The sequence below is a fragment of the Botrytis sinoallii genome (assembly GCF_014898435.1).
Source record: "Botrytis sinoallii strain Bc 23 chromosome Unknown BSIN_006, whole genome shotgun sequence".
Taxonomy (NCBI): domain Eukaryota; kingdom Fungi; phylum Ascomycota; class Leotiomycetes; order Helotiales; family Sclerotiniaceae; genus Botrytis; species Botrytis sinoallii.
Window position 1 is genome coordinate 173,359 of NW_024066033.1, and position 20,455 is coordinate 193,813.

At 37.9% G+C, this 20,455-nt stretch overlaps 4 protein-coding genes across 4 annotated transcripts; 2 read left to right on the top strand and 2 right to left on the bottom strand.

Moving 5' to 3' along the window:
* Nucleotides 1–2,450: 2,450 nt before the first annotated feature.
* Nucleotides 2,451–2,835, bottom strand: EAF02_003947 (uncharacterized protein; the record flags this gene model as incomplete). The annotated part of the gene is made up of 2 exons (XM_038899995.1): nucleotides 2,451–2,741; nucleotides 2,800–2,835. 2 exons carry the CDS (start codon nucleotides 2,833–2,835, stop codon nucleotides 2,451–2,453), a joined length of 327 nt encoding a protein of 108 aa, XP_038759702.1.
* Nucleotides 2,836–4,160: 1,325 nt separating this feature from the next.
* EAF02_003948 (uncharacterized protein) lies at nucleotides 4,161–7,590 on the top strand. Its single transcript, XM_038899996.1, has 3 exons — nucleotides 4,161–4,608; nucleotides 4,664–4,767; nucleotides 4,819–7,590. The coding sequence occupies exons 1-3, from the start codon at nucleotides 4,435–4,437 to the stop codon at nucleotides 5,933–5,935; spliced, it is 1,395 nt and encodes a 464-aa protein (XP_038759703.1). The 5' UTR covers nucleotides 4,161–4,434; the 3' UTR covers nucleotides 5,936–7,590.
* A 9,381-nt stretch (nucleotides 7,591–16,971) lies between these two features.
* EAF02_003949 (uncharacterized protein) lies at nucleotides 16,972–18,108 on the bottom strand (the record flags this gene model as incomplete). Its single annotated transcript, XM_038899997.1, has 1 exon — nucleotides 16,972–18,108. One exon carries the CDS (start codon nucleotides 18,106–18,108, stop codon nucleotides 16,972–16,974), a length of 1,137 nt encoding a protein of 378 aa, XP_038759704.1.
* A 607-nt stretch (nucleotides 18,109–18,715) lies between these two features.
* EAF02_003950 (uncharacterized protein) lies at nucleotides 18,716–20,042 on the top strand (the record flags this gene model as incomplete). The annotated part of the gene is made up of 2 exons (XM_038899998.1): nucleotides 18,716–18,823; nucleotides 18,885–20,042. 2 exons carry the CDS (start codon nucleotides 18,716–18,718, stop codon nucleotides 20,040–20,042), a joined length of 1,266 nt encoding a protein of 421 aa, XP_038759705.1.
* Nucleotides 20,043–20,455: the final 413 nt, after the last annotated feature.

Below are 20,455 nucleotides of genomic sequence, written 5' to 3' on the forward strand. Positions count from 1 at the left end.
GTATCCGATAGAGGTTCACAATTTATATCAGAATTCTGGAAGCACTTATCCGAGCGTCTATCGATCACTTTGAAACGATCCTCCTCGTTCCACCCCGAGTCCGACGGACAAACAGAGAGGATCAATGCCATGGTAGAACAATATCTTCGGGCTTTTATGAACTTCCACCAAGATGACTGGTACGATTGGCTCCCACTCGCGGAGTTTGCGCTTAATAATACCACCTCAGAGACTACCGGCGTATCCCCATTCTTCGCTAACTACGGTTTTCACCCACGCCTCGGCGTTGAGCCCTCTTCACCTGTTCCCCCAAACCTATCATATCAACGCAAACGCGAGTTCCTAAAGGCCAACGAGATTGCGGACCGATTTGATATCATCCTAACAAAATTGAAAGCCCTAGCCGCTCAATCCATTCAGAGATATGAAGATTACGCTAACAAGACTCGCACCGACGCCCCTCTATACAAAGAAGGTAACAAAGTATGGGTTAGTACTAAGAATATGAAAACCAATCGCCCGATGAAGAAAGGTGATGACAAATGGGATGGCCCCTATAAGATTCTAAAAGTTTATAAACGAGCCTGTCTACTCCAGCTCCCCACTAGTTTTAAGATCTTTCCAGTATTCCACAACTCATTACTCCGACCACTCCACCGCTCACCTGGACTAGCCGGTCAAGAAGCGATCAACGAAGCCGAATCCCGTCGAAACCAAGGCCGTATCCTAGAAAGAGATGACGAAACGAACGAGGAAACCGAGCGGTGGGAATTCGATAAACTACTTGACTGCCATAACGAGGACGGATTTCACTACCAAGTCAAATGGAAACATCACCCAGCATCTTGGCAACCCGCCGAAGACCTTCGCGGCCAAGAAGACACGATCATCGCTTTCCATTTAGCAAATCCAGATAAGCCAGAACCGCCCGCTTGGGTAGGCTTCAAAAGATCTACTACTCCTGATCCCCCGCTAGTACTTACACCAAGCGCACCCCCGAATCGAGGCCGAGGCAGACCTAAAAAGCTCCGGCAATTGATTACTACTCCCAAGAAAGTTCATTTTAATCCAATAGTAGAAATTAGAGTATTTTAGTGTTATTTTGTTTTCTAAAAGGTCAATTGGTATTGCGATCGTGGACCGATCGCCTTGAGCGGGGGGTACTGTCACGGCGCCAACTACATGATCTGTAGTTGCCTTCGTGCCTCAGGCACAGCATACTAGCGCGCCCTACTTCCTATAAGTAGGGCTTCACTCTTCCATAGCTCTTCTACCCTTATGGTACAATATAAGTCTTTACCCGTACCTTGACAGTATATAATTAGATCTAAAAATTAGATATTAATTATATGATTTCTATATTAATCTTTTATAATCCAATCAAATTTGAAAGCTTTCTTTTAAATACTTATATAATTAAAAAGTATACAACTCTTGTTTTAATAAGATTAAGCCTTTATAAAAAAGTATATAACTCTTGTCTTAATAGAACTAAGCTTTTCTGAGAAAGCTTTCTAATACTTTAAAGGGATATAAATTAATAAAATTTGTACTAAAAGCAATAATCATTAGCCTATTAAAATAAAATAAAGACTTCAAAATCTCTACTTTCTATACTAAAAATAATACAATTTGACTAATATTATATATTATATTTAATTGATGAATATACGATATTATATATCGTTAAATCGCTCAACCCTATGACCATGTCACTGTGCGGGGAAGCGTTAAATACAGAAAAGGATAGTCGGATGCAGATTGTTGCAGCCAGTGATTTATGGAAGTTGAGGGGGAATTCCAGTTCTGTTCGCTAAGGTTCGTATAAATTGATATGAAAATACCTCAGCCTCGAGCTCAGCCTCCTCCCATCAATCGTTAACCTTATTCGACTGCGCTAGTGGGAATCATGTCGGTAGACGGGATTTGCTCACTTCCGGCGGTTCTTGATGTGCGCGATTTGTTTTGATGGAGAATTTTATCTAATTGCCATGTGGAAGAGAACGGCATCCGATCAGTTTTGTGCTTGGTGGGGGCTTTTCAATCGCATGCACTGTCAAATGCAAGGATTTTGCTGGATGCCTTTTGCGGCAACAGAAAAGTTTCTGTTGATGGGTTAGGTTCCAGAAAATATATATTATTATATTAGTACGAAGTATGCCTTTGAATTTCGATGTTTGAGCGGGGAAACGGTAAACTGGAATTTCCGATCACGTTTTTGGAGTTGTGGAAAATGATTCCATGACAGCTAGCTTACATGCTAGATAGATATGCACATCAAAAATCTGATCCGATGATGAAAACATAGTTGGGAACTATATGACAGATATAGAAATAGGAATCATGGCAGTTGGAAATGGATAAACAGTAAAAGAGCAAACTAATCCAGCATCTGGAAAAATCGATTAGTCTGCATTAATAGAGCCGCCAGGACCTCTAAGCAAATCTAGCTAATTAGCTCCAACTAAGTTCTTCTTCGTGCCAGTGATCGTGATCGTGATCGTGATAGTGATAGTGATGGTGATGACGATGTCGATGTCGATATCGATGAATGTTGTCGTAGGTGAGTGTACATATGATTCGATACATCCAATAAGATACAAATCAACTTCGTGCGTTGCTCTGCTGGCGTTGTGTAAAATAAACTTTGGGAGTGTTCTCACGTTGATGGAGGAAACAGATACCATTGAGCCCAACGATTGAGTCTCTTGGTTCGCTGTTTGTCGAGACTGTATGGTCAGCTGTATGGTCACAGGTCAGTAGGAACACTATGCTCAGTAGATTGCTAGACAATCTCACGATCTCATGAAGCTCATTAGATTTAGCTCTGCCCATGCGAGCGGAGACCTGATCGGAATATGAACCGGTTATTACGGACTTTTTTGATTTTCCATGAAAATTCTTGAAGTATAGCTCCACAGTACTACTCTGTATGATTCACCGCGGTTGGATACTAAGATGTGTCAGCCCTGTAGGAATGACATTCATGCGTGTAACGAAGAGAAATTGAGCAAAAAATACCTTAATTTTTGCTCGGATATTAGGATATAAGGATATATTCCAAAGTGGTTATGCAACTTAAACTTGATTACCCACTGATTATTTATCAAGCCATTGCACTCCGTAGATGTTTTGTCATCATCGACCATCATACCATGGTCAATGCTTGATGTAAGGGAGATTGAATTGAGTTCTCGAAGCTTTTGGATCTTTCAAATATGTCAAAATATGTCACATTTATTCTACGCCCAGGTATCTACTTCCAGATACTTTAAGTGTTCACGGGTGAGGTTGGGTTTGAGCCTTGATGTCGGCTCGAGGTGGGATGGGATAAAATCATGCTTACGAGATCAAAGTATCATCACCACCACACCGTGTCCAGAGTACGTGTAGATTCTCCTTCTAGAATCTAATACGTTCAGAAGAGGACATTAAAGCAGCAGCACTCCATTTCTTTTTGCAAGTCTAACCTTAATGCCATCTATCCCTAGCAGCTCAAGAGTCAATTCTGACTTCGGTGACATGTAGTCACGAATTAGGGTTTTTAAGTTCCCCTTTGGTCTAATTCATGAATCTGTCTATGCCCAACGTGTAAATTACGATGGACGACGTTTATACTTCCATTGAAAACATACCCTATTGGTCCTAATTGATTCATTCTTATCATTCAAAATGGGTACCACCAATGCCTTGTTCTGTTTGACTTTCGTGAACCTTTTTTTCTCACCCTTCACCCCTTCATTCCAACATTTTGGAGTGATGCGAGAAGCGAAAAATGTAATTCCTTTCTATTGCCATACATTCATTTATATTGATACCGAGTTACTTCCAACACCAATCCTGGTCATCTCATCCGTCCCCAACGTCGAACCTGAATACACGAAAAGTCCATATCCCGCAATCCATTCGATGCCAATCTTGAATCTACTCTACGGAGTATAGGAGCTTGGGAGAACCCATGCATGATTACTTATTTTACTTTATTTGACTGCGGGGACTTAAGGATTCAATACGAATGACTGGGATCCAAGAGTCTAGGACTTTATCAGCAAGGGGACGTAACGCTCTTTTTCACCGGACCATCTCACATAATCAAAAATATCACCCGCCGTTTCGGTCGACGGGTATAAGGTTTCCTTCCAGGTCCGCCATTAGATATCAAAAGGCGCCTAGCACTTGGGGTTCCCATTTTTAATTATTTTCATATAATTAACGGTCGACCTTTCCAAGTGATACATAGCTTATTATCACGCATAATCTCACAACTGCATGTCTTTCCAACCTTACAAATCTTTAACTTCAATCTTACTCCAGTAGTATCTTGTTAGTTTCTATACACTCATAAAAGGTTTCCATAGCTTTGTTCTGGAAACATTTCTATTTTTTTTGAAAGTCCATATTGATGATCACTCAATTCAGAATTTCAATTTCAAGATGACTAATTCCGACGACATCAATCATCCAAAGGGTTCAAAACATGTGGTACGAAAGCGCAAGAGAGAGAGTAAGTCAAGTGGACAATTAGTTCCCACATCTCCCAATGAAGCTGGCAAACGACACAAAAGAGCTACGAGAGCATGTGAGCGTTGTCGCAATAAAAAGATAAAAGTATGTACATCATCGTATGAAGAGATTTGTCTTTCAAGTTCTAATCATACGACAGTGCGATATTGAACGTGATATTGCTTGCAATGCGTGTGTCGATGCCAATGTGATATGCGAGTCAGGCAATGGAAAGCACACGGAAATCAAAAAGTATCCTCCAGGGTGAGTAAATTTCTACAGTCGTACAAAACGGCATCTGACATGTGAACTCAGATACACTGAGTGCCTAGAACATAGTAACCAGGCCATGATACTTGTTACCGACAAGCTCTGGCGCATGGTAAAGAATAGAGAGGAATGGACTTTTGCAGAGCCTAGGATGAAAGATGGAGGGAAAGGACCTGTGGTTATTCATGATATAGCTCAGGCACTCGGATGTATACGCAATGCACCTGGACTTCCAGAAAACTTCATTGAGGACGCTCCAGCTCTACTGGCTCGATTATCAGCAGAATCTTTAGCAGAAGAGAGATCGCAACTTGACCAGGGGATCCAGACCGAAGCCACCAGGTCTAGCGAAGGGGCAGCTTCACCAGAATCAATCGAGGAAGAAACTTCCCCAGAAACTCCACCAACATTCTCCAAATGGATACCTTTACCGATGTATCAGTCAGACTCATTTCCTCCTTTGCCCGGAACAGCGCATCGTAGTTTAGATAAGCCTTCTATTCAACCCCAGCAGCAATCGGTAAACCAAGATCGAAAACTAGACAACTCTAGAATGTCACATGGACCCACGATTAAGTCAGAAAGTACGAGCCAATTTTCAAGCGTCAACATGCTTGTAGGAAACATGATGAATGATCCATCAAACTTTCCGGCGAGGGAATCATTCAGCAACCGAAATACCGCTGCGGTGGATGTCCGTCGAGCACCTGGACTGAAGATAGAACCACAGCCTTATAATTCTCAAGAGCAACCAGCGTTATCTGCGTCGTCTACAGTATCATCGTTCTCTACTACGCATCATACAAACTCACCATTACAGTCTATCAACTCAACATTCTCACCTGTTTACCAGGCAAGCACACCATTATCATATTCTGAACATTCTAATCAATTCCACGCTTCGTCATCTTCATCGCCATATCTTTCTCACTTGCAAAAAGATCCATGTCTATCCCCTAGTCCGGCTCTTGACGACTTCTCAAACCCACAATTCTACGACCCCGACATGTTATTATTCAATACCCAAGGTGCCGGCAACTCTTTCGATGAAGCATCTTACTTGTCGTCGAATGATCTCATGTTTAGCTCGGGCTTCGACGAACCAGTCGGGGACTTTTCGTCTGTAGATGAATCTTACCGCCAGGTTTTGTCAAATTATTAAAACGATGAGTATTTTTTCAAGGCAGGACGGTTTGCGATTTACAATGTAATTTTTCGGAGGGTTTCCTAGTAATCACCTGAATCTACCGTGTTCACCATGGGAGCGGTTTCATTCTCACTTTGCTATGGCTTAAGACGGAGGATTTAACAAGGTCACGATTCATGGATTAAGGAGTTATAGGAACAGGGATATATATACCAGGGCGTTATCAATTGGTTGAATGTGTGGGATCCCAGGATTAACTTGGGAATGATAGACGACATGTATATTTTAGAGTTGCGCAAAGCGACCATGTGGACTTGGGTTTCACTGAAGAAGAATAGCTAGCCAGGACTCTTTTAGGTCCTGGGGGGAACAATTTCAGCGCTCTTTCTTAGAGCCGAGAGAAAGTCAATTCGGCGTCTATCTAATAGACGATCCTTCATCTTCTCTATCACTTGGTGGTAACGTGTCAGTCTAAAAACGTGATGTGAGTTGTTGATCTCTCTAAAATCGAATTTGGGAAATAGAGCGGAGCTGCGTCCAGTGAGTCGGGTCTTTAGTATATCCCAGGATATCGATATATCAACATCCATATCAATACCAATCTCGACGATTGAAGTACTTGGTTCACCGTATCTCCAAAAAACTCACCCATTGCAAAGATAGACTCTCCTCAACTCCTGCCCTGAAGTGGGAAATAGCCGGTACTTCGTAGACATCCCAGGAAAGCTTACATGTGCAAACACACTCCGCGGTGATTATTAAGTCGGTAAGGTTGTTTACCTTGCTGGTTTAGTTGTCCCTAGGACGTTGTGGGATACCAATCAGAACCCGACGGTGCGGAGTTTATGCATGTCCGGCATATACAAGGATGTGAATGTCCACAGAATGTCCACACAATGTCCAAATGTCCAGCGACGGGTGAGTAAGCTTTTTGCTCGTCTTTTTGTGCATAAAATTTAGTGCTCGCGCGCGCGTTGAATGAAGTCCGTCTTCATTTACCTGGGTAGGTAGTTATGAAATTATTATGTATGTGGCTTGCGGAGGGATTCGGACAGAAGTGTCTTTCTCCTCTCCATTGCTCATAATGAGTAATTATGCAAAGCTTCTTGTAGACCGAGTGCCTCCGCCCCGCTGTATCCGTTCTATCCATTGACCTGGGTAAAAATCAAGACATCATATGATATGATCTTTTATATCACAATCTACAACCTACGAACCACAGACCGCGAACCACGAACCATGATTACATCAACCATCAAAGTCTGTTCCTGACCCTGGTTCAATGCGGGATTTACTTTACCTACTCTGTACAGAATTCCATACATGGGCATATAGATCGTGTCAACGTCAATCGAAGACTCGACACATTGCGAGAAAGCAAGAAGGAAGTGCCGAATTACCGGTCGGATATGCTATTTGATGTTCCCGAATTCAGTGGTGGGTGGGATGCGATGGAGGTGGAGGTGGAGGTGGATGGTCGATGGTCGATGGTGGATGGTCGATGGTAGATGGTCGATGGTGGATGGTGGATGAGTAAGTTACTGATATTATGGAGTCCTGAGTGTGTGATGAACGAGAACTTGTTTATTAAACACATCCATCCTTCACACATTTCTTCACATCCGCGGATATAACAGAGTAATGTGGATATGCATTCGAGAAAACCAAACGTGGCTTCTATCAGATGATTTTACAGAATCATTTTCAATGGATGGATATACGATTATTGATCATCTATTTAGGTTCTGCATCTACAGCGCAAATTAACGTTTAACTTACGACGTATTCGTATATTCGTTTGTACGCACTTATTCAGCGTGTTGTATACCCCTTTGAGCATAGATTCCACAGCACGGAGGATGTGTGCGACAAACAAGATCACAATACCAATCAACAAACGGACGAATCCCAAAAGTCTCCGCGTCGGGCCCGAGTACGGAGACTAGAATCCGAGAAATGTACCGCTCGGAGGGTTTTTCTTTCTACACGCCGTGTGAACTTGGGATGGATGGGATGAGAGGGGCTGAATGACAAGGTGTGTACACCTTCAATATGCATGCACCCGCCGTACGAGTCATCCAGATATACCGCACCAGTTTCTTGAATCTTACTCTGTACACGCTCACGCTATCCTAAGATCACCGTCTAATTTATAGAATATAGTCTTTTCGGGCTTGATGATCCCTGAAGCGGATCAGTTGTTACCTAGGTAGATGCAACCAATTTTTTATGTTTACGTGATCGGGGATTAGTGACCCCGAAAAACAATTTGTGCAGTTCTAGCCCCCAAAGTTGGGAAGGGAGGGTCGCTGTTTTAATTTTGATGAAATGTCATGCTAGGTACATCTATCGTACTCTGTAGATTTTTGACTGGAGACGAGATGAGATGTAAGGTCCAGCCTTATCCAGGGACCACACACATTCTTATATGTGCCGCTAATATGCTGCGGGGAATGTGGCAGAAGAGGTGGAAGCCGAGTTAATAGAGTGCTGATGACTCGGGTCTATCATATCCGATCTTACATACCGTGAGACAGTTGTTGGAATTATTTGTTTTTCAATATAGATGTTGTAAGTACCTGATCTGCTCACTTACCATACTGAGAGGATGATTGGATAGCAAGGTAAGTCTATTTTGTCTGATATAAAGTGTAGCGTAGACTGTAAGCATACAAGTGTTATGTTTCAGTTGCTGTCAGCCTGCATTATGACAATCGGGATTATAGAACCGACAGATTCGCAGTCTGTCAGCTTCATTTCCAGGCACCTTACTATCGTCTGGAATCCATGGATGGTATGCTTACAATATGTCTACTTGATGCCTAGGGTGCTAGGGCAATAAAGACGCATTCAACAAACAAATCAGGCTATTCACATCGCATCTTCTACACGCTCTTGTAATGCTTGGCTATTGTTGAGGTGTGTAGGAGATGGCAATTCGGAGATTACTCCAATACTCTTTCCGCAGGGAATTAAGTATCTTTCTTTACCATTTGCACTGCATTCTATGCGGGGTTTTGAGAATGGTTGTTCGGCTTTTGTAACAGTACCTTTCGCCGAAACAAGTTTCTCCTTGGAAAAATATTGTTTCAATATTACCGCTTTATTGGTTGGGTTCTTTCGATGGTCTGCTATTGGAGTATGTTCAGTGTAGTCAACGTCGTGATTAATTCCATTATGATGCGACGAGAACCTGCGGATACTTTCGCTCGAGCTACAAGTAGGTGGTTAAGGTAGGCTGCCTCGATGAATTCCCTTTCATTTTTCGTGCTAATGGTTCATGTGAGAGCTTTCACGATTTTCTTTTTCATCACACAAGTGCTTGTTGTGTTAGTCCATCTATTCTTTTGTCGAAACATATCAAAGAAGCAATCTTCACACAAAATGGCAACCGAGATTGGCAATCAATTAGTAACATGTTGCGCTGGTCTATCCTTCTAATGTTGCTCAAAGTACATTGAAGTATCGATATTCCCTGATCAAGCCAACATCGTTCTTTTACTCCTATCTGATAATATCAAAAATCAAACGTTGATTTAAGATCACAGTACATTTAGTTGTTCACTGAGTCCAATATGAGCCCTCCCGAAGCGTTAATTCTTTCGGAATGCTTTCTTCGGGTCTAAAAGTTAGTTCATTGTTCTCGGGCAAGATAGGATCAACAGTCGAGAACATTTTAGCAATCACACAGCTCTTCTCCTCGGACTGCAGTCTAAACCATCGGGTACACGTCCGTCCGAATGACGATTAAATAAAAGTTGCATATAGCTATTTGGTGAGCTTCTGAGTATAAGTTTGACACAAACGTCTTTTCGCTGGTTGCTTGACTCTCAAGAAAGCAAGTTAGAGTTGGTTATCCCGCATTTTCTTGGCAGTCAATGACTTTCATCACTTTTTCTTCCTCGGGTGCAAAATTCTCGTGAGATTATATTTTCTGATCACTGTGAGCTGTTTTCTCAACACCAGCTGCATGAATGTTCAGCCGCACAATTCAACGCTTAGCTCGTTTCATCCTAATCGACTGGTTTCTCATGATTGAATATATATATAAATAACCATAATTGTTCATGAATTCTCAGATCTCGCAATCCACAGACCAGCTCAACCACAAAACTATAACCCCCAGAAATGAATCCTGCCCTACCTAGCATCAGGCGTAATCAAAATCATGAATTCAGTATCCAGATCGCTGCACGTCTTAATGAGCTTAAAAAAGACCATTCCTCCCGAGTTCATCAATCGCTGTAATTTATGTTTTTCCAACTCCCCCTTCTGATTATCGCAAAGATAGCGAGAAGTCTAGACATATGCGGGAGAGATGAAGGAATGTTTCACAGGTCGAATGTACACGATCAGCCGGAGATGGTTAACGCGTTTAGCTGTTGGTAGATCATGACGCTTATAGGATGCATAGTGTTAGTGGATAGTCGTCTTTGGATATGGCGATTGAATATGACAGCCGCGCTGCAACTTCATCCTCGACTATCTGTGTCGTGATACTTGAGGGTTTCCGAAAATGAAAAAATGTTCTTGTCTTTACTTTATACGGGAAATTACTCATGTGCCACTAAAAGTCAAGAACATTATATTTAGACTGCTAAAATTGTTTTAAATTTACTTCTATGCTATTTAGATTCTAGCCGATTATACCTAGAATCTAGGTATAGAATCTAGCTTTTAGTTCTATAATCTAACCTGTCAAATATAGATTCTACACAACAAATTTCGAAGGAAACTTTTTCTTCGAAATACAATCCTTTCGCGATCGATTTAGATCATAGTTATTAAACCAAATTGATTACAATTGCCCCCAAGTGATTCTGACTAGTAGTTGTTGTGATACTATCATTGGTGCTTTAAACACAAAACTCACATAAAAATTCACATAAAATTTTTACTTCAAATTTTCAAAATAAGAATATAACTCCCAATATGGATTGTCTTAATAATCCATTAACACTTTGGGATATAGTTATAATGGAGGCTTTTTCTGAAGCCTCCATTATATCAAATATTTATTTTATTATTGTTTTAGATATTCTAATATCTTCAAGTCCTTCTTTGTTTTTTGAAAATCCTCAATTCGAAATCTCTAGCCCTATTCTATCAACCAATCAGCCAATCAGTTTTGGAAAAAGAGTTGAAGAGTTTAATCTACTTAGTGATCCTTTCATTATTCAAGATATAATCAATATTATTTATATATTCAATCAGAATAAGAAATGTGGTTCTATAATATCTTTTAGTAATCAGAACAAATAATCCAGAATACAAAACAAATCAATTATACTAAAGAAAGTAATCCTAAAAGCGAGAGACTTTATATTATTAGTATCCACTTTCACTTAATTATATGATGAACAATCTAAGCTTTTAGATCTTTTTGAAATCTTTAGAGAATATACCGAAAAGGGAAAGCCTATTATAGTCTTCAATATTATTGCATCTCAAATTACTCACCTTGAATTAGTTATACAAAAGATCAAATCGCAAGCTAAAATACTAATTAAAAATCCAATCCCAATTATTATAATATCAATTAAATCTAATTATGTAATTATAGTAAAAGAAGGAGAGTGGAATCTAATTAGTAAAGGAAAAGCTATTAAGTCTATTCCAATAGATAAGAAGATTGAAATTATTCAAAGATGCCTAATTCTAATCAAATCAGAGATTATGAATATTATCTTCTTTTTGTTTATATTAATATAAAACCAAATAAACGAAGTATTTCAGAAAATTAGAATCAAAGGCCCGGTTATAGTATCAGTAATTCCATTACTAAATAATAATATAATAATTATTATAAATACTTTTTTTATATTATAATTTCTATTAGAAAAGAAGATAATCTAAAGCAACCTTATCAAATTCAAAAGGATTCAAAAAAATCAAGAATAATATAAAATTATTATTTATAAAATACTTATAAAAGAATTCTCAGAACCAAAAGAAATGAATCTCATCCTCAAAGAAATCAAAACCTTCAACCCGAATTTCAAGCCCATAAAAACATTTTTTTGACTTATACTAATATCAAAAGAGTTTATTAATAGAAAGGAATAATAATAATTACTTTTGTAATAAAATTAGAAATAGAGTTAGCTATTCGAAAACAATTATATATTACTGGTATTAATATAAAAATAGAAAAATTTTACAAATCCAAACTAACTATACAATACCAAAAATACTAAGGATTTGGATATCAGAATATACATTATAGAAAGAATCCCTTCTATAGACTTTGTAAGGACAAATATATAACATCAATACACTTATATATAGTCTATAATATCAAAGGAAAGTTCTATCAATATCTAACTGCCAAATACTCGAATTGCTAAAGAAAGTATACAGCAAATTCAAGAATCTGCAAAATCTATTAAGCAATTTAATAAAAAGCAGATAATATCAATTTATAAGCTATACTAATATTCGAATTCTTTAAATAAATCTTAATAGAAGTTTACAAGTTATAAAGAATATTCTACAACTTGTAATAAAGCTTAATATTAACCTTATTATAATTCAAGAACCTTAGATTATTAAAAATAGAATTGATTACTTAAATTCAAGATTTATTATATACTTCAATTTTATATAAATACTATTAAGATTCGATTCTAATCACCAGCCACATATACTATTATATATATCAAAAACTCTTTAAGCTATAATCAATCTAACTTCCAATTCTCCAATAGATTCTGATATACAAATTTTCAATTATCAAAATGGAAACAAAACCTTTTAAATTATCAATATATATAACGAAGCTGATCAAGCTAAAGAGAATGGTTTCATAATCGAAAGGTGTTTATATAATATATCTATTATACAAGATATCATCCTTTTAAACAACTTCAATATCTATCATTTATAATGGGATCCTTTTTTTAAGAAAAGTGGAAATACTAATCAACTAATCAAATAATTTGAAGATCAGAATCTTATTTTTTTAAATGAACTTGGAATTAATACCTTCTATCAAACTAATCTTTTTAATTCAAGTGTTCTTGATCTAACACTAGTATTAGAGGGAATCTCTTCTCAAATTTACAATTGGCAAACACTTTCAGATATAGGATCTGATTATGCAGGAATAATATTCGAATTAAAAGGAAAAGAAATCCCAATTATTCTTAATACTAAATCAACAACTAGATATAATACTAAACTAGCGAATTAGGAAAAGTTTGAATCAATACTCAAATCGGAATCCTCATATTCCCCTATTCTTTCTACTTTAGACTCAATCACTTCAACTGAAGAGGATTCCTTAAACCTCTTGAAATTAAGCAATGCTTGCTCAGCCAAGATACAAGGAAAGACTCCTGGCCCAGATGGAATCACTCAAGAAATTATTATAAAGGCTTATAAAGCAATCCCACAAACCTTTTTTACTCTTTTCAACAAACTTCTTAATCTTAGATATCACCCTAAATACTGGAAACAAGCTACTAAAACTATCCTAAAGAAAGCCTCAAAACCTGATTATTCACTTCCAAAAGTATATAGAGTGATTGTATTCTTAAACTATTTTGGAAAAATTAGTGAAAGGATTTTAGCTCAACGATTAGGTTTTTTAGTGGAAATTATTTACCTTCTATATAAAAGCTAAATAGAAGGTTAGCAAAAGAAATCAATAATTGATACTGCATTATTATTAATTATAGAAATCGAAAAAAACAAGTAAGCTAATAAAAAGATCTCAATATTATTTATGGATATAAAGAAAGCTTTTGATCATATCTTAAGAAATCGATTATTGGATATCTATAAGAAGCTAAGACTATCAATAAATCTTATCTCCTGGATAACCTTATTCCTGTAGCAAAAACAATTGAAGTTATTCTTCAATAGCCAAACCGAATCCTTCAAGCCAATTTCAATTGGAATACCACAAGGCAGCCCAATCTCCTTAATCCTTTTCCTTATATATATCAGGGATCTCTTTCTATTTAATTCAATAAAGTTTCTTTCTTATATAGATGATATTGCTTTAATCACTAATTTATTTATTTAGAAAAAGAATATTAAATCTTTAGAAAAAGCTACAAAACAAATCTACAAACTCAATTCGAAAAATTCTATTCAATTTGATTTAGCAAAAACTAAGCTAATACATTTTTCGTTATTAAAACTAACGAAAAACTATTCAATCATACTATCTAATTCTAAAACAATATATCTCAATCTCTAATTAGATAGCTGGGAATATGGTTTGATTTAAATCTCAAATTTAATTAATATGTTAATATTCGAATTATACAAGCTAAAGAAGCTTTTTATTGAATAGCCTGATTAGCTAATATCAAAAAGAACCTTAGTCCTAAAGCTCTCAGATAGCTATACATAGCATGTGTGATTAGCATAGCTGATTATGGTTTAATGATTTGATGAAGAGATCAAACTTATTTCAAGAATATGATGTAATCACTTTAAAACCTAGCCTTTCGTAAGATATTAAAAGTATTCAAAACAGCTCCAATTATTCTAATAAAAGTAGAAGTCAGCCTAAAACCTTCCAAAATTCGATTAAATTCAAATATCAGATAATACGCTTTTCGATTAGCCAAATTATTATTAAAACATTCAATCAATATTGAAAAAGAAATTTCAGCTTAATATCAAGCCAATTTAGGAGTAATCCCTATATCTCGAAGAAAACGATATAAATCTATTCAACTAAATAAAATCAGAAAATCGATAAACCAGAACTTCAACCCTTTTTTATTCGAAAAGATTATTCATTTTAACTTTTTTTTATGGAAAAGAGATATTCTCTTTAAAGTCAATATTAGTAATTCATTAAAAGAAGATACTGTTATTCTTTATAATATTATTTTCAAATACAGGGATAAGGATATTACCTATATTTATATTGATGCTTTTTTTATTGGAAAGGGAATTAGCATTGGGGTAGGTATAATAGCTATATAATTAAATAATCGAATTCTATATCAAGAGTAAAGCAATATTGATATTAATCAATTAATATATAATAAAAAGCTTTTTGAAATTACAAAAGCTATTAAATATACTAGTTTCATTACTTGCAGTAATCAAAAGTTCAAGATTTATTTAGACAATCAAGTTGGTTTATATCACCTAAAAACTTTTTTAGATTATTTAGGATAAGTTTATCAAATAAGAGCAATCAATATAGTAAAGATTATTAAAGTAAAAGGAGCCGAAATCTTATTAAATTAGGTTTTTGACTATATCTTAGTTGAAGGAAATGAGCTAGCAGATAAACTAGCTAAAAAAGTAATCATAATATAATTCATTTTGAATAAAACAAGCTTTGGACTATTAGATATGATTGTTAAGGAATATACTTCAGATTAATAATTTGATATCTTTAATCAATATAAATTCAAATCAAATCAATCCCCATCAATTTATTTGAAACTATTTCCTTGGAAAATAGGTTCGAAAATCAAGTTATTAAGTGAAATCAATCGAAACATTGCTAATATATTCTTTCAATTCAAATTAAATTATGGATATATCAAATCCTATTTATATTGCTTCAAACTTTCCAATAATAAATGTATATATAATAATATCGAGGTATTATAATACCTCTTTATTAGCTATCCTATATATAAAACTAAAAGAAAAGAAATCTTTAAGAAGATACCTTTATCCAAAATCACTATACAATTCCTACTTTATATCAAAATTAGTATCAAGTTAGTTATCAAATTCATTAATATCATCAAAATAGCTACAAGGGTATGGCATCTGGTTAGAGCTTTAATACAAAACGAAATAGGAGAAAGAGAAATAGTAGAAAAAGAAGAAGATGCAATAATAGAGGGAGAAAGAGTTATTACAGAAATGGAAGGAATAGTAATTGAAAAAGAAAAAGAAAAAAGGAGAAGTTTTTTTCTAATTTCTTAAGTGTTATACTTTCCTTTCCTTATTATATACAATGCATATAATAAGTGGGTACTAATCCCCAACATTTGTTTTTACTTCTCTAAATCGAATATATCCATCTTTGTAGAATAAAAAGTTACCTGCTAGAGCCTCTAGAGGCCTAGCTGTCCTATATAGTCTTAGACTGAACATGGACGTAAATGAAATCAATCAATCAATTAATCAATATAGATTCTAGCTTTCTATAAATGCTAGCCTCAAATTCTAGCCTTATAATACAGATTCTAACTTTGAGATTTTATGAATTCTTATTTCAAATATTATAGTTACTAGACTAAAAACAATAGAGTCTAGCTATTATAGAATCCCAGTGGTATGAGAATAAATTTAGATCAATTTTAATAGCATCAGAGCAATTTATCGTACTTTATATAGCTAAAAACGGATATCCCGATATCAGTGTTCGATTATTGGAAGCGGGTGCTGATATTAATTTCACTGGAATAAAGAAATAGGGGTTACATCTACACATTCCCCTTTCTCGCGATCGATTGTGCGGAGATGCAGAGTATGAGGTTGGGGGCAGGGTAAGCTGCGAAGATGGATATTGTAGATGAGGAGAGTAGAATTGCATGAATGATGGTGGTAAGAAGTTGGGTATGAGGTGTTGGTTAGGGATATGCTGATAAGAGGGGTGGAAGTGAAGGTGATGGTGAAGGTGATGGTGAAGGTTGGGGGGGATGGGGATACATTTTGGGGATGGTGATTAGGAAGGGATATGCAAATGTTGTGGGGTGTTATTGGAGAAAGTGGTGGATTTGGAAGAAGGGAATAGTTTTGGAAAGATGACTTTGGATATTGCGCAGGAGAAAGGTGATGAGGAAAATATCGCTTCATTGGAGGGGAAGAAAGCTGAAGATGAATAGGGAATAAAGTAGATGTAGAAATAGTTTGCAGTATGGTTTAACAATAAGTTCTCTGTGGATTGGTGTCATTTCGTGCAATAAATCTATCCGACTGGGCACTTGATACCAATACTCAAAATTCCGAAAGCTTTTCTTTTTTTTTAGAAAAAAAATACACCACGACTCAACTATTCGGCGAGACATTGAACAAGAACATACAAGACTCAAGTGAGGATGCTCTCTCGTAACTCAAAACTAAAGATACATAACAGCCAATTTTCCAGGCTCAGGATTCTGAACAACAGCCTTGATTCCCTCATCCCATTGCTCAATCGAGAATTCACCCACGATTTCCATGCCACCCGCTTTTCCAAGTTTCAACAATCCGCTTTCAACAAGTTTGATAAGTCCTTTTACGTCCTCCCTCTCATACATATACTGTCCCCGAATCGTAAGGTTTTTCATGACCGCCATCATGTATGGAATATCAATATCATTAGACGTCACTCCCATCAATGACGCTCTCCCATAATCTCTCAATGACATCAAACACGCTCTGATATAACTCGAGCCATTTGCTTCCTGGGGTGACAAATCCAAGTATGCGTCGACCGGGCCCAAAGGTTCGATTCTCGCAAGATCTTCCTCGTAGTTGCCAGTGGTCTGTACGATCTCGACGCGTTGATTTGCCGCGGCAAGTTTCTGCAATTTTGACAAGTTCCTACTGACAGCAATGACACGTGCACCCATCGCCGATGCTACTTCCACGGCAGCGCTACTAAACAACCCAGTGGCAGGTGCCACAATGACCGTTTCTCCGGCTTTGAGATCGATTCCTCGAAATCCTCCATAAGCTACCATATACCGAGAAAGAATTGAAAGATCTCCGAGAGAATAACCAAGACCTCCTTCGGCTGGACTTCCCAAGAGCTGTTTCTCATTCAATGCATAAACATTCTCAAGCGGTGACTTCACATACTCAGCTAATGAGCCATCACGCCAAACCTCGATGAGCTTTTTCGCTTTGGGGTCTTGTCCAAATACACCAAGACCCCATAGAATTTTAACATCCGAATTGTCCCGACCTCGAACAAAAGGCTCGATAGTCACAAGTTGGCCGATAGATAAAGTGGTGGTGTCTGGCCCGATGGCAGCAACGCGACCAACGGCGCGACCGCCAGGGATAAATGGTGTGGGTGTATACAGGTAAGGCATTTTTCCATCAAGAAGTTCTTGAATACTGGGCTCAATGCTTACAGCGAGAACTTTGACGATGAGACTTCCAGGACCGGGCTGGGGTGTGGGAACGGTTTTGATAGTGAGAGGTTGACCTTGGGCTTCAGCGTAGAGTGCCCGCATGGTAGTTGGAAGGGGAGAATCTGTCGAAGACATAATGATGTTTGGGTAAGGGATCCGAGATCAAATGAAGCAGAGAATCTTGTTTGTTTATTTTCCCAAGAAACCTGAACAGACATTTATATAATACCTTTTCGTAGACAAAACTCCCTTTTCCCTTCCACATTGTCGCGCGCGACATATAAATTCGATAACTCCGCACAAAAGCCATCGGAATTACATGGTCAAGATCCCTTAACTCCATCATTGGCATTGCCCAAGAATATTTATATGATCTCAAGGTATACTTTTGAGTCTTCAAAGATGACATGAAGATGTATGTACCTATGTAATCCTCGAAGATACAAATCAGGATTAGTTTGAAGATTGCCCGCTAATGAAGCACGACCTAGGCGATATACGGACTAGCAAGTGAGTGAATACGATGTGTGGTTAGCGTGGGCACCAGAAGTGGGGCGACATGAGGGGTGTGTATCAAATCCGTCCTTCTGAAGCTTATTCTTCCCCTTCACCAACTCGCTTATGTTTCCTTCCGTCGTATATTTTGATTTCTTCTGCTTGTTGATACGAGTGTATATACATAAACAGACACAATGAGATTGTGATGTGATTGCTCGAAATACTTACTCAAGCAGCCGATATCATGCCTGTCAAGACGCAAGCCGATGTTAAGGAAGACAGCCAGCGAAAGCGGAGAGTCCATAAAAAGTCGCGAAAGGGTTGTCGAAACTGTAAGCTGCGGAGAGTTAAGGTGAAATAGTTCCCATGGATCTTGGCTTGGTACGTTGGACTGACAACATGATATTCCTTAGTGTGACGAGACAAGACCGCGTTGCTTAAAGTGCAAAGATTATGGATATGCATGTAATTATGACTCCAAAACGCCAGATTTGGAATTGATCTATTCTGAAACTCCTACAATTGCGAAATCGCGAATTGAACCTTTACAATCATCATGGTCTATCGATTCTACACCATCTCAACAGATGGCCGGCATCCCCACTACCTTAGAACCATTATGCGTTGTCGGCGATGACATCTCGTCATTTGAGCTTGATAGACAGAGCCTCGATCGACTAGATCGCTTTCGGCACCGAACCGTTCTTACCCTTGGAACCCCGACTGCTGCAGGAGTATTCCATGAATTTGCCGTCTTCATGGCCTGTGAACATCCCTTCCTAATGCACGCTCTCCAAACCCTCACTGCCTGCCACGACCGATATCTTACCCTCCATCACGCAACATCATCGCGTCGCACATCAACAGAAGCCTATCACCTATCCCGCGCCGCTTCACTCTTTAACCAAAAACTCTGCGCCCCAATCGCAAACAACGACAAAGATGCTTTGTGGGCCACAGCAGCACTTCTCGGAATCGTAGCCGTATCATCAATCGAAGCTTCCTCTCCCTACGAAGCATGGCCTCTCACCTCATCAGCAGATACCGATCTCGACTGGCTACGTATGAGCGAATCGAAGACCGTTATTTTCGAGCTCACAAACCCCATGCGCAAAGATAGTATCTTCCATGTTCTATCCATCGATTACAATAATGCGCACTACAAACGCGATGGGAATCTCGATCTCTCATCCCTTCCGACTCATTTCATGGAACTCTTCGATTTAGACGAGTATTCGACCGTTATTAATAATCCCTATTATCTGACCCTCATATCTCTTCAGCGTATTATCAACATCGAATGCAATCGATCAGCCATGTTATCTTTCCTCGGTTTCCTGACCAGTATTTCTCCGCAATACAAAATTCTTCTGAAAATGAAAGATCCAAAAGCTTTGCTTTTACTGTCATATTGGTATGCGAAAGTCTGGAGAATAGTCTGGTGGGTAGAACGCAGAGCGATTCTGGAATGCCAAGCTATCTGTATTTATTTGGATAGATATCATAGTGATGATCTGCTGATTCAAGAATTGTTGTTGTTCCCAAAGCGAGAGTGTGGTTTACTTGGTTAGTGGAAGTTATTGATGAGACAGACAGCAATAGAAGTGAGGAATGAAGACCCGAGGCCAAACATTCTGGCTTTACATTTGCTTTCAATTTTGTCGTAGATATCATAATTGATCAAAATTCAATAACCAAGAGACTCTCAGAAACTTTCTGGGTCATGGTACCTGCGTACTAGTCAAGAATTGGATTGCAGGGCGCGATAGTAAGGGGAGCTAGAATTGATCAGATCATGTTTCGAATCGCACTGAAGCATTTAGTTCATTTGCTTCATAATAGTTCTTCATTTCCTGAATTTCAAGCCATTGCATTCCTGAATCCAACCTCGAGCTTCGCGAAAGTTACACGCTACGCATCTAAAATTTTCTTAGGGCGGGAAGAAGGAATGTTAATCGAACGAGGGGGCTGTTGTAACGAACTT

Coding starts and splice junctions, on each gene's coding strand:
- EAF02_003948 (XM_038899996.1), top strand. CDS start 4,435: ATGACTAATTCCGACGACATCAATCATCCAAAGGGTTCAAAACATGTG. Junction 4,609..4,663: donor GTCGCAATAAAAAGATAAAA/GTATGTACATCA, acceptor ATCATACGACAG/TGCGATATTGAACGTGATAT. Junction 4,768..4,818: donor ATCAAAAAGTATCCTCCAGG/GTGAGTAAATTT, acceptor ATGTGAACTCAG/ATACACTGAGTGCCTAGAAC.